At 45.7% G+C, this 14740-nt stretch overlaps 1 protein-coding gene across 4 annotated transcripts in view; it reads left to right on the forward strand.

Moving 5' to 3' along the window:
• Positions 1-14740, forward strand: part of MYT1 (myelin transcription factor 1) — a 166964-nt gene that overhangs the window by 111346 nt on the left and 40878 nt on the right. For all 4 annotated transcript variants that reach the window (XM_081916679.1, XM_081916678.1, XM_081916680.1 and 1 more), the window contains exons 13-14: positions 902-1171; positions 6082-6236. In XM_081916679.1, coding sequence (XP_081772805.1) covers positions 902-1171; positions 6082-6236 — 425 coding nt within the window. The remainder of the gene's footprint in view (positions 1-901; positions 1172-6081; positions 6237-14740) is intronic.

Consider the following 14740-nt stretch of genomic DNA (forward strand, 5'->3'; position numbering starts at 1 on the left):
TAGAAAACTAATTCAGGAGTCAACCTGTTCAAATTTCCACTAGAAAAATATTTCCTGGACTAACACACCCCTTGAGCCAAATTCACATGGAAGCATCCTTTGAACTGGCATTGCCATGTTGGGCTTATGCAATTATCTTTTGTGATTTGCACTTACAAAGGAAGTATTGTGATTGTGCAAATCAATAGCAGTCTCAGGTATATGCCCCACCAGGAGGAACCTATCCATACAAGGGGTGTTTCCACTCAGCCCCTGTTGAGTTATGAGGTCACTTCCAGCCATGAACTCTCCTGCAGGCAATTGTGTGGGTTTCACTGAAGTAGCCATAGCAGTCCAAAGGGACCAAATCTGCATGTAATGTAGTCACTATCCACAAATCAGAACCCAAGCAGTCCACTGTGGCATTGCCAGACAGATGAGGCATACTGCATTGTGGTGTCGGGACAACAGGGTCAGGGCCGTCTTAAGCATATCCGGCACCGTGGTGCAAAACTCTGTCCGGCACCACACCCCATTTCCCAGAGTTTTTTTAGAGAGGATGGAACTGCCGGCGGGGCTGCAGGAGGGGGGCAGCAGCTGGAGGGCGGCTCCTCTAGCGGGGAAGAGGCGGAGGCTGGCCACAGCGCCTCCCGGCTCAGCTGGACGCTTCATGCTGCGGTGGCCATGGCAGATGGAGGTTCCAGGTGTGGTGATGCTTCGGTGCGGCATGGTAGAGGCGGGCGAGGGTGGCAAGCTGATACCAGGAGGTGCCACATCCAGCCTCCACCTCTTCCCCGGTGCCCTTCAGAACTTGGTGCCCTGGTGCCCTGCGCCACTAACCTCTATGGGTAAGACGGCCCTGAACAGGGAACTGAAGGTGATTGCGAAAGCGAAGTCAAGGCTCTTGTTTCCTTCATTTCAGTCAATGGACATTGAAGTGGATGAAAACGGGACTCTGGATTTAAGCATGAACAAGCACCGGAAACGGGACAGCGCCTTGCCCAGCAGCAGCAGCTGCAGCAGTAGCCCCAGCATCAAATCCCCAGATATATCCCAACGCCAAAACAGCACCAGTGCCACAAGTAGCACCATGACCTCACCCCAGTCCAGCCACACGTCCCGCCAAGATGAATGGGATGGGCCCATCGACTACACCAAACCAAATCGACAGCGGGAAGAGGAGCCAGAAGAGGTAAGTAATCGCAGGGGCAAGGGCACAGCCAGCGCCGTCTTAAGTCCCTCCAGTGTCCCCCATTTCCCAGAGTTGTCGAGCTTTTTTAAGGTGGGGACCCCAAAATTGGTTGACCTTTTTTTTAGGGAGCTGACAGCACACTTACACATTTTCTCTAAACAAGCCCTTAGAACAAAATAAAATGAAAAGGCAGAAGAAAATCTAATGAAGTCCTCAATTCCAAAGCAGGACTCATTCAAGAGTCAGCAGTCCTTCTAATTCATCCTCATGATTCAAATCACCACATATCAAAAGGTTGAAGCAATCACCAGTTTGTTGTTCTTTAAATAAATTGATAAAGACACAGAGAATGAAGTTCCCGGCCAATCTGTGTTTAAGTACAAAGCTGACGTTTTCAAATATTGTGGGGGGTGGGGTGGATGTGGGTGTAAAGCAGTGACATCCTGAACCTAAAAAGTATCCAAAACCTAGGTCACCAAGGCTGCAGCCCTAACCACTTACCACCTGCTGAATCTAAAAGGACCTTAAAACCCACCCCAGTCTTTAAAGGACTTTTTGTTGGTGTTTGTTTGTTTTTAACCACTAACTGCATGGAGAGCACACTCTCCAGTCCATCCATACCTCCGAACTGAGTCCTAATGGTAGTGTTCCCCCGCTCAGCTTTCCCCTCGCATCACCCCAAATCTGAATGAATCCCTCCTCCACCTTTTTCCTTGTTGGAAGGGGTGAGGGGTGACGTTCTCGGCACTGAGTAGCTCGAGGCTCACTTGTTGCACGGGCCTCCTCAGCAGTCCTGCTACTGCCACGGGGCGGGCAGGAGGGAGAAGGGCGCCACATAGCTTTGCACGCCGCCACCACTGCCTATTCTCACAGGCAGGAAGCCAGAGAGCGCGGCTGGCCGTAGAAAGAGCCACCGCTTCCCAACATGCCCTTGCAGCTGTTCCTGGTTGGGCTCCCGCTGCTGGGTGCCCCTGATGGGCGGGCGCCGTGGCACACAACACCACTATCCCTAATGTGTAAGTTAGCACACCCTGGGAAGGAGAGGACCAGCATTCCTCCAGCCTCTCAGAGGGATAAATCTGGCCCGCTGGCCAACGGTAGACAACGTTGCACCTACCAGATTCTGTTGGGTTGCAACTCCCATCATCTCTGACCATTGGCTTGTCAGAGGTTCCATTCGACCAAGCTGAAATAGCTCTCCTCCACGGCTGTTCTTCAGAATCCATCAGGCTCTCCTCCTCCGACGGTGATTAACGACCTAAGCCTTTGATGAGGCTTCAGGAACGTTCCCATTCCACAGAGTATCCAAACAGCAGCAAAAGGAGCCGAAATATATTCTACATCACTAAGTTTATTTCTAACTACACAGGACAGAAAGGAATATGCATCTGCTCTCTGTGAGAGTCAGTGAACAACTGAACAAAGAAACAGGAAACCAGTAACATCAACATCCGTCTCCCGTGAGACGTCCAACAGACTGGAATGTAAACAGAGTCTTGTGACTCCAAAAACTGCACAGTGGCATAACAGAAATCTAACATGAATATGCTGTCTGAGGCTGGTGGAAGCTGGAGTCCAGCAGCTTCTGGAGGGCACAGTGTTGGCTGCTCCTGCTATATCCAAGTGGTCTCTCCCTTCCAGAAGTGGCTAGCCATTTGCTCCAGAAAGATTCTTAACCAGAGTATGATGGTGAGAGCCATCCTTCATTTTAAGTTCCTAGAGTTTGGTAACCAGAGCTAAACATTCCCTGAAAATCAAGACTGAGCATCGCTTCATAATGGTTAATAGCCAAAGAGACCTGTTTTCCATCGCCAACTGAAAGTTGCATTTTATAAGGCATGCACAGTCCAGGACAGTGGTTGGGGATGTGCAATGCCTTCTGGATTTCATTGTGAATGGACATGCACACCTCAATTACATTGTTATTTTATTTTTATTTATTGTATTTATATTCCGCCCTGTACCCGGAGGTCTCAGGGTGGTTCACAGAACAAAATCAAAATATAAAACCACAATATATATAATCAAAATAAAAACAACAACCCAATAAACCCCACCCCCCAAAAAACACACATTTTAAAATGGCATAGGATGTCAATCAAATCAACCAAAGGCCTGGTTAAGAAGGAACGTTTTTGTCTGGCGCTTAAAGGTGTATAATGAAGGCGCCAGGTGAACTTCCCTGGGGAAAGCATTCTATAGATGGGGAGCCACTACAGAGAAGGCCCCGTTCTCGTGTTGCCACCCTCCGGATCTCTCAAGGAGGAGGCACATGCAGAAGGGCCTCGGGTTATGATCTCAGAGTCTGGGTAAGTTCATATGGAAAGAGGCGGTCCTTGAGGTATCCATTCTATGTACACATTTCCCAATCTGCCAAGAGTATCTGTTCACAGAAGCTGCTTCTTCCTTAACTTTTTGCTGGATTAGATTATCTCATCCCTCTTCGAAAGCCAGTTTATACTACTAGTCATCCCAGTGCCCTGAATTCCATCAGTTAATTGCATGGTTTGGGGGGCAGGTTGTGAAAAGAAGTTCCAACAGGCACATGAAATTCTGGACGCCAGTGGCCTGTAAATTATCTTGCACCGGGAACCACATAGCTGACTGGCTCCCTCTTTACAGTTCTTCCTGTTTCCTTACTTTGCTTCCAGCAATGTAGGAGAAAGAAGAACAGGATTCGAATTAAAGCTCGGCCACTGTATTTGTCCCTTGGCTCAATCCAAAGAAACGGCATGGCTTCATCACGAAAGGGGGCCATGCACACAGCTGCTAGGGAAATTCACTGAAATTAACATTGCACCACTTTTTCAGCACTTTGGAAGAAATTGTTATCTCTTCATCATTTTACTCTATTATTTTAATTTTGTTTGACAAGCACTTGGGCCAGACAGATACCTTGAAGGAAGGATTGCTATAGGACAGGCATCCCCAAATTCAGCCCTCCGGATGTTTTGGGACTACAGTTCCCATCATCCCTGACCACTGGTCCTGTTAGCTACGGATGATGGGAGTTGTAGTCCCAAAACATCTTGAGGGTCGTGTTTGGGGGTGCCTGCTATAGGACAACAAGGTGGAGACTGAATGGTTGGCTGCAGACCAATGGTCTAGTGTAAAGAATGACATGGTATCTCACCATGCACCAAGTTGCCCAGACTGATGAAGTCTTCTTCTTGGGCTTAATGACACAGCAAGGCCAAAAAAAGGCCCCGTTTACTGCCACCTACTGGCAAAAGTAGTTTCACATCTCAAGCACAGGCTTTCATAAAGCGTCATAAACTCTCCATTGAGGAAGTCAACAAGGACAGAGACTTTACAATGGATGGGTGGGAGAAGGAAAGAAATTTGATCCAGTTCACATTCAAAGGCGAAACAGTACGTCAACTGAAACACAGCTACTCTTCAGAATTTGCACTTAGCCACATTTTGTGAGACAAGCAATGTTTCAAAAAAATAATAATAAATGCTTATATTATGCTAAAGTGTTGAGCGCAGAAATGAATCTGTTGGTGAAAACGGCATGCAAAAATGTGTTTATCGAGAGAAATTCTCATTAACGTGCTGCTGAATTTTCATGAGGGCTTTAAACGAAAACAAAAAAATCTGCATACTGCTGCCGAAATGGGAAGAACTGGATTTAAGAATGGGGAGACACAAAACTGAGAGAAGTCCGCTTCCCTTCCTGGGGGGGCAGGGTGGTGTTGCAGAAGGGCATCTGGGACCTCCCAGTAACCCGGCTGTGGGTGGAGGAATGCCGCCCACGTTATAGGGACTCCTGGCCGCGTTATGCCCCCCAGCTGGCTAATCCGGCTGGCCGGGGGGGCGTGGCCCAGGAGGCCTTGTTTTGCAATGATGCCGTTCGCTTTTCCGATATGAGAAATGGTATTTCGCTGGTCGATATTGTTAAGGGCATTAGAGATTGGGTGCAGGTGTGAGGGTGTTGGCGGCAAACCTTTGGGGCTTGAGTGGTGATTCTTCTTCTTTGGCAATCACTCGTAGCCGAGTAAGATTGTCTTCCATAAACACGTTTTAACAATGAGTTTGTAAGTGACTGTGGAGGCCAATTCTGGATCCACACTTCTAAAGGTATCTCGTTAAAGGGATCTGGGGTGTGGATCCTGTCCAAAGCCTGGGCGTGGGCTAGGGCCATGCCACGACCTCATCGGGGACCCTGGGGGTGCTTTTAATTGATGTATATCACAGGGCTCCCCCTACTGGTGGTTAACCCTTATGAGACTCCCTGTAGACGGGCAGGAGTCAGGACTATAGTCTGGTTTCACTCAGTGCCTAAGCCAAACAGCTCACATCTGTAACCAATAAAGTTGTGGCCTATTTCATCCCCTTAACCTAAACCAGGCATAGGCAAACTACAGCCCTCCAGATGTTTTGGAACTACAATTCCCATCATCCCTAGCTAACAGGACCAATGGTCAGGGGTGATGGGAATTGTAGTCTCAAAACATCTGGAGGGCCGGAGTTTGCCTATGCCAAACATTCATTGTCCGTGTGTTTATTATCTAAGGAAAGTGCCGGACCCGGGGCCTCGCCACACAAGTGAAATTAACCAATCTGTCCACCCCTTGTCTTTCTACTTAAAAAGTGGCACTGGATTGGCAGTCCAGTACTACCTGACTTCCCAGGCTGGAATGATTATGGGAAGTTGTAAATCCACTGGCTGGAATCTCTTTTCCAACTTTCATTGTGAATGTAGAAGAGAACCAGCGTTTACCCTGAAGGGTTTCTGACTGGAAAGCTGTCCCCTTTAGCCATGGTCTCAGAGACCACCTAGGAATGTGATGATGGGCACCTATTAGAGAATCCTCTGCAGTTTTTACAGGCTGGTAGCAAAAGAGTTCTGTGCACAGCTCTGTTTTCCTTCAAACCCACCCACATCCTTCGCTGCTTTCTTGCAGTCAGAGGCTGCCGTACGTTCCTTCGCCTCTTCCGAAGTCGATGACCAAGAAGTACCTGAAGAAAACTTTGAAGAGAGGAAGTATCCTGGGGAAATCACCTTAACCAACTTCAAACTCAAATTCCTTTCCAAGGAGATCAAGAAAGAGCTACTTACGTGAGTCTTCCTACTTGGGCAGCGATGCCTTGCAGTAACATGGGGGGGGGACAACAAGAAGGAAGGGGTGATTTTTCAAGAGAAAAAAATGTCCAAGTTGATGTTTTGTAATGGGAGGGTCTTATTTAATCCAAACACTTCATAGCAAAAGCTTTAAAGAGAAACTGTGCTGGTCCCGGGGGGGAAGGTACTGTTACCGTAGTCAAAGTTCAGTCCTGAGTCACTAGCCTGGTAGAAGTCCACAAGATGTGAGGCGAGGTCCGAAACAGGGAGCTGGGCGGGAACAGGAACGCTGGACGGTCAGAAGCAGGAAGCCGGGCGAGGAACAGGAACACTGGAAGTTCAGGTCTAGGTCCGGGTAAGAGCAGGTACTCCACAACAACGTTGCTCCCGCAACCTGGGACCGGCCTGACTGGCCTTTATCTTCTCTGAGGCCAGGGGCGGCCCCGGCCCCCAGGAGACCCGCCTCCCTGGCCTTAAGGCGAGCACTCCTCCTGGGAGAAACCAGTTCCCTTCGCCTCTCTGCCCTAAGCCTCTGCAGTTCAGGAGAGGCTGAAGGGTTACTGGGCCCCGGGGGAAGCTCACCTGTAGACACTGAGTCCTCAAGCACCTCTGGGGCCAGAATGGTTTCACCTGGTGCCTGCTCCTGAGGATCTGGCACAGGTGTAGGCGCTTCAGAATCAAGGCCCTGCCCCAGCTCAGCCGGCCCTGGAGGCGGGGACTCCTGTGCAGGCTGGGATTCCTCTGGTTCAGCCTCTGAATCGGAATCCCAGGCCATCACAGAAACTTTGTGCTCCAGTTATTCCTGATTGTTGAGCTAATGCGACCACTCCGTACAGCCTCCTGAAACTGTGCAATTATTGAAGGAAAGGCAGAGACACTCGACTAAAGCACCAGAATCTTACCATTCATTAAACCGACTATACAAGCATAATTACTCCCTACTTATTTCTCTCTATGCTCAAGCTAGCCTTTCTAATGCAATAGTAGGAGGAGAAATCTTTTGCCAGTCCTATCACTTTGTTTCCTTGCTTGTAAAGTGTGATGTTATACGCTGGGAGCAGCTTTTCTGAAATGCCCCAAATTGTTGGGAACATCCTATGCTGAGCAGCATCACTCAAGTGTTATGGAGCTGAGGGGGTGGATAAACGGGGGGGGGGCAGAAAGAGCACCTGTGTGCCTGTGTGAGTGTGGAGTTCTCTAAGAAGTTCGAAATCTGAAATCCAGATTTCAATGTGTGGGTTTTCCAAATGGAAACTGGAAAACCTGTGTACTTCCCACAACTGATCGTAGCTGTAATTTGAATATTGAGCAAATTGCAGGAGGAAAAAAATACCGTATTTTTCCATCTATAAGACGCCCCAATGTATAAGACAACCCCAAATTTTGGAGGACTCCAATTTAGGAAAATGGGGGGAGATGGCCCCCATGTATAAGACACCCCCAAATTTTGGACATTGTTTTTTAGGAAAAAACCTAGTCTTATACATGGAAATATATGGTCATTCTCATATCATTAGTGTATACTTCTGAGAAAATGGCAGGGTTGAATTGGCTATTTACATTTTGACTTTTTTGTCTTCTTAGTCAAACACTTTGTAAACAAAATGTTAGATACAAAACGAGAAAATGTAATATCACCAGCACCTGCAGAGAACACCATCTGCAAGCATTGCAAAACTGGCGAGATCCTTAAAACCTAAGACTCAACTTGAAAATTCAAACTCTGGAGTCTCCTGCTGACTCTGTCTCCATGATCTGTTCCTCAGAATCCCATTCACTCCAGGGCCTATGAGACATCAGTGTCACGGGAAAAGATGATATTAATCTCAATGAGGACAGCAGAGAATGGGGGAAATGTAGACTCTCCAACTGGGTAGTGAAAGAGTTTACAAATTACTGAGCTAAATACCAGTGTCTTGAGTACAGATGAGTCACGTAATTTTCTGCAGAAATGGTGTGAGCAGTTATTTATTGCATTGGTAACCAAATTTTCTCCTTAAAGACAGGTGTACGGTAATTGATACTCACACATTTAGCATCACATCTAATTTGGTCGTAAGATCTGAGTTTTATGCTGGACTGCACCACCTAAAGGTGGGAGATTCACAAGTTTGAATCCTCACTCATATTTTTAGTATAAAAAAAGACAAATATCCCTGCACATAAAATATTAGCACAGCAAGGGAAAAGGATGCAGTGAATTATCTGACAAAATCTAATCCTACAGTATTGGAGACGCTAGGAAAATGTGGACCACATCAGTGCCTAGATGGGAGGGCACTAGGAGCTCCCAATTTTTTAAAAAAATGAATAACATATCTAAACGTATATCATGATATAAATAATATGAAAACATTCAGAGTCGTGCCAGCAATGGGTGAATAAGACCCAGGTTTTTACAAAACAGATGTAAATCTTCCCTCATATGGCATTTTTATTCCCCCCAGTATTGTGGATGGTAAACAATATCCTTTAAAAAATTTATCCTTTTAAAAATACTAACGGTAATGTATACAATGAAAACAAGCACATGTTTTTCAACACTTAGTAACAGAAACGTATCAATGCTTACATGTTTATCAGTATTAATGTGACCTGGAGGTTTGCAGTGGTGTTTCTTCAAACCTAACATTAGCGATTATGAGAACAGGAGCAGAAACTGGGTTTTAATTTGGGTTATATTAATCTTAAAGTTAATGTTGCGAATTCTCCCTGCCTGAAGCTCTGGAACAGAAACACATCATTCAGGAACTCCTGAGCCATAATCTCAAAAGTGGCACCACTTTGCTTGCATCTAACCTTTGAGAGGGGGATGCAGGTGGCGCTGTGGGTTAAACCACAGAGCCTAGGACTTGCTGATCAGAAGGTTGGCGGTTTGAATCCCTGTGACGGGGTGAGCTCCCGTTGCTCGGTCCCTGCTCCTGCCAACCTAGCAGTTCGAAAGCATGTCAAGTGCAAGTAGATAAATAGGTACCACTCCGGCGGGAAGGTAAACGGCATTTCCGTTCGTTGCTCTGGTTCGCCAGAAGCGGCTTTGTCATGCTGGCTATATGACCCGGAAGCTGTACGCCGGCTCCCTCGGCCAGTAAAGCGAGATGAGCGCCACAACCCCAGAGTCGTCCACAACTGGACCTAACGGTCAGGGGTCCCTTTACCTTTAGCCCTTGAGAAGAGGAACTTTATTGAACCTGCTCATTATGCAATAGCATGCAATGGAAATGGAAGTATCCCATTTCTTTGGGGAAACTCACCAAGCTCTTGTAATTGCCAGGTTGGTTTCTTAAAGAGGCCAGTTTGCTTACCACAGTGGCAAACCAGTCGTTTCTGAATGCCAAGGTAGCAAATCAATAAGGATGCCTATCTGCCATTACCCTTAAAGGTAAAGGGACCCCTGACCATTAAGTCCAGTTGTGGCCAACTCTGGGGTTGCGGCACTCATCTCGCTTTACTGGCTGAGGGAGCCGGCGTACAGCTTCCGGGTCTTGTGGCCAGCAGGACTAAGCTGCTTCTGGCGAACCAGAGCAGCGCACGGAAACGCCGTTTACCTTCCCACTGGAGCAGTACCTATTTATCTACTTGCACTTAGACGTGCTTTCGAACTGCTAGGTTGGCAGGAGCAGGGACCGAGCAACGGGAGCTCACCCCGTCGCGGGGATTTGAACTGCTGACCTTCTGATCGGCAAGTCCTAGGCTCTGTGGTTTAACCCACAGCGCCACCCACGTCCCTCTCCATTACCCTTAGGGAGATCTGAAAAATGCACAGAGGAGAGTGTAATGTCAAGGAGTCCCTGGAACATCCTGTCTTCCCCATGCACATTTGTCTCTTCCCAGTGATCTTTTGGTGGTAGTTGGATAATGATTTCATAGCTATTTATGGCCCAGCAGTGGCATGGGACCCATCCCAGTCTAGCCAGTACAGCCCTCAGCTGTTCAGTAGGGATGACTTGCTACAGGTTTCAGAAATGGTAGAGCCAGTTCCACATCAGTATCTCCTCCCTGATTCAGGCTTATTGGCAGCAGCTGGATCTGGGAAGCCAATGGAGCATTTGTGGAAGTTCAAAATGGCGGCTGGCTTGTATGGTGCCACCGGATAAGCCCATGGTCAGGAGGACAGGCAGTCAGGAGGCACCCAACAGGTGTTTGTGCTGGGTGTTCAGGCCCCACGAGATGCCCCAAAGTGACCTTGAGTAAATGGTTTGTTCCGCCACACCTTGTTTTTCCATGCTGTCCTACAGCTCCCGCCATACCCAAATCATGTCCCTCCCTGCATTCCTTGTATTCTTGTATGGCTAAATAACTGACCTGACACTTTATGAGTAAGTGTCCAGTAGAATGTAGAAACAGAATGTCTACACAGTTATAGTCAACTTCTAACTCAGGGCAACGACATTATTATTTTTCATATAAATTATTATTTTTATATAAATTATTATTTTATATATAAATGGTAAGACCATTCGGAAAGCTCACCTCTTTGCTGCAGTGCAATAACTAAGAATGTTAGCTGTGAGCCTTAGTTTCAGATCTCACCACAGCCACGATCTCACCGTGTGAGTAGACTTTTGGCAAGATACACACATTTTCAACCCCGGACCCACCCACTCACCCCCAGAAATATGCGGGTAAAATTGTATACTGGAAGACTACTTGCCTTACATAGTTGCCGTAAAGATATGGGGAAATGGAAACACTTTGAAAGCTCTAAGGAACTGCATAACAGGCTAAGAAGATGTTGAGCTCCATCTTGCCATCCACCACAAAAACGGGGTGGGGTGGGGGTTAAAGGCAGCAAACCCCTCAGAAACCCTTGTGAGTACTTTTTATTTTTAAGTATGTCTTTCCAGGAAGTGTAATCCATTAGAAATCTGATCAGAAATGGGGCAGGAGAGACTTAGGCCCACCGCCCTCCAAGAAATGGGATGGGCTAGCCTTTCACATTACAGGAAACAGGAGCAGGATTGAACCCTGCCAACACCACATCTCGTGTTTCATTCTTCGTGACTTGTTAGACGTAATTAAATTGTATTTGATATGCATGCAAAAAGTAGAAATTTGTTTTCGGGGGGGCAGGTCTGCATTTGAAACCTGGCTGAAATCAAAGGAAGAATTCACACCAAGACTTCTCTGCTTCCGAAGAGATACTCGCTCATTCACCCGCTAATGTGCTTTGCCCCCCCTCCCACCCCCAAAATATCCACATAATAAAAGGTACACTGAAATAAAAACTTTATGAACTGCAAAAGATATAAAAGACTTATGTTCTGGAACTTATAGAAATTGCCACTTTTCCTTCATTGAAGTCTTAATAATGTTGTAGAATTAATCTCCTTTTAAAGTTTTTGTACTGTACAATTCTAACGCTGCAAAGCACCTAAGGGGACATTTTGAAGGTCAAGGCAGCATGAAATAATGTTATAAATAAATGTGCGTTTTTCTTAGATTGGGCACAATGAAATCAAGCTGCAATTTATTTTCAGATTTGTTGTGTTGAAGGTAGATGGGTTTTTTTAAAAAATGTGTAAATTATATATAGATAGATAGATATGCATGCCAATTATTTTTATGGATTTTACATAATGTTTAACAAATTGTCACCAAATTAATACAAATTTAAAAGCTGACTTCCCACCCCCCAGATGCCCCCTCCATTCCCCCCCTCCGTTGCCGCTTCCAATAAAATAACTTTTTCCAACTATCATTTCAAAATACATACATCCCTTCTCCCTACACATCACCTGTTCAGTTGCCAATTCCTGCTATGGCTTTTATACATTGCTATAACCTGTCCTCAACATAGTCGGGTAGAGTAAATCCTCTTTCATCTTTACGTAATAGTCGTCTGTCAATTCTGAAACGTTTCCTTCTGATACCACTTGAGAAAAACAGATCTCGCTTCCTCCCAGACAACGTACACACATTCCTCCCTAACATGGCCTTGAACATTATTATTATAATTATTATTATTACTATTATTATTATTAAACATGTCGGCAGATTCCCAAACTGCCGGAAGAAGTGGAAAATTACAGTGGTACCTCCGGTTGTGAACAGGATCTATTCCGGAGGTCTGGCCGGATCCCAAGGTTTTCGCAACCCAAGGTTCACTGTTCTGCGCCTGTGCGCGCAGTGAAACCCAGTCCGATACTTCCAGGTTTGCAGCTTTCGTAACATGAAGATTACATAACCAGAGGGTTACCTAAGCCGAGGTGCTACTGTATAGGATTCCTACAACGTTTTTGTTCCAAGACAGTGCAATCCAGTGGATTGGTTTTAGCAGCTGCAACAACCCTCTGGCATTGTGCTTCCATGTTCAGTCCGCTTTATAGAGAGAGAGAGAATTGTATTCCATTGCTGTTCACAAGCATGGATTTGGTATTTTTTTAAAAAAATGCAAGCGCTAACAATTACAAAAATCGCCCATAACCCTCGTGCTTGTTGCACAGTGCAGAACCCAATTGCCACAAGCAAGTAACATCTAGGAAGAAGAGGACTTTCAACTCTACGTGAGCCACCATCAGTGCCGGATTTACGTATAAGCTAAACAAGCTATAGCTTAGGGTCCCACTCTCTTGGGGGCATCAAAAAAAATTAAAGGGGAAAAAACTGGATGTACATTTCCAAAATAGAAGATAAAAAAAACCCAAATAAAATAAAACCTGCATACAGCAACAGTGTTTTGTGTTGTATAGGCTCCTCTGATGTAAGTCATGGGCCCCGCCTGCTAGCCTGCTCCCTAAAAGATCCCTGGTTTGCTCATTTCTATATATAGGGTGCCTACATTCTGCATGGACTGGTTGCATGGCAACATGTGCAAATGGCTTTAGATACCTTTTAGGTCCACAAATTACCATATAGCATATATTCAACAACAAAAACCAGCGACAATTTGTTGTTGACAAAGGACAGCTGGACATATAAGGGGCCCCATTACCTTCAGTAGCTTAAGGCCTCATCAAACCTAAATCTGGCCCTGGTCACCATCAAGGGTGAAAATGGAGTCTGGCTTATGCTGTGCAAGTGCTGTTGTTGTAAAGAGGCCGAAAACTGCCTTATTTGTTCCTACTGCAGATTCACGCAAGTCTCACCCATCCTGGCAAGCTTCTCAAATGCGATATCTCTTCCTCAGATCCACCCACCCAAATCTTGACTCGCTACCTGCTCTTTTCCTTTTTTAATATACCGTATTTTTCGCTCTATAAGACGCACCAGACCACATGACGCACCGAGGTTTTGGAGGAGGAAAACAAGGGGGGAAAATATTCTGAATCCCAGAAGCCAGAACAGCAAGAGGGATCGCTGCGCAGTGAAAGCAGCGATCCCTCTTGCTGTTCTGACTTCTGGGATAGCTGCGCAGCCTGCAATCGCTCCATAAGACGCACACACATTTCCCCTTACTTTTTAGGAGGGAAAAAGTGAGTATTATAAAGCAAAAAATATGGTATTTTATTTTCAAATTTTATAACCCCAGAATTCATAAATTCAATGCTTTTCCAAAAAAGAAAAAAAGAAACAATATAGACTTCCCTCCTCTCCTCCCCTGGGTTCCGATCTTTTCCCACATAATTTCTTGCATGTCTTTTTATCTCCATATCCTTGTTTTTCCTCTTGTTTATCTTAATTTCCAATTATTTAATTACATAAATGTTATCTCAAACCTGCTAACGTTTTAATATATTTACAGTGGTCTTTTTAACAGCCTATAAATTTCTTCCATTCCTGCTCAAACTTTTCCCCCATCTTGATCTCTGATCTTTGTGGTCATCTTTGCCATTTGGGCATAGTCCATCATCTTAGTTACCTGTTCTTTTTTGATGTCTTCTCCTGTTTCCAGTTCAGGCAAGCAGCATATATAAATAACCTTTTTAGCTCCCTAGGTATTTCATCCCCTGTTAGTGCAAGTAAAAAGGCTTCTGGTTTTTTAGCAAAGGTTACCTTAAACATCTTTTTCAATTCATTATATATCATTTCCCAGGAGTCTTTTACTTTTCTACAGGACCACCTATCTGCTCTTTTCCTTGCTTCTCCATCCAAGCCCCTCCTGTCAGCCGTGTCAGCTTAATAGAAACTCTGTGTCCAGAGGTACCACATTGGGAACAAACAATAGGGGGATGTTCTTGTGCCCTGCATCCAAGCTTCCCAGAGGCATTGGGTGGACTACTGCCGTAAGCAAAATAATGAACTAGATGAAAACAAGACACCATTCTCCCAGCTCCACCTCTGGCTTAAGGAAGCAATAGGACACAATGCATGGAATTTTAGAATTTTTTAAAAGGGGGGAACTGCTGTCCATTCAGTAGCTTGCCTCCCATCACCAGTCCTTCATAAACACAACACAGGACCTGCCCATGTGTGGCGTCCCATCTTTATCTATAGGGTCAAGCAGGGAGCAGGCCCAGGAAATCTCACTGCAGTTTAAAAAGTTTAAAAGTGAGCACCGGCATTAATTACGGACATTCATAAAACTGCCTTTCCTTCATGTCCCAGGATGGTTTACATCAGGC

The sequence above is a fragment of the Podarcis melisellensis genome (genome assembly GCF_964234715.1).
Source record: "Podarcis melisellensis genome assembly, chromosome: 6".
Classification (NCBI taxonomy): Eukaryota; Metazoa; Chordata; class Lepidosauria; order Squamata; family Lacertidae; genus Podarcis; species Podarcis melisellensis.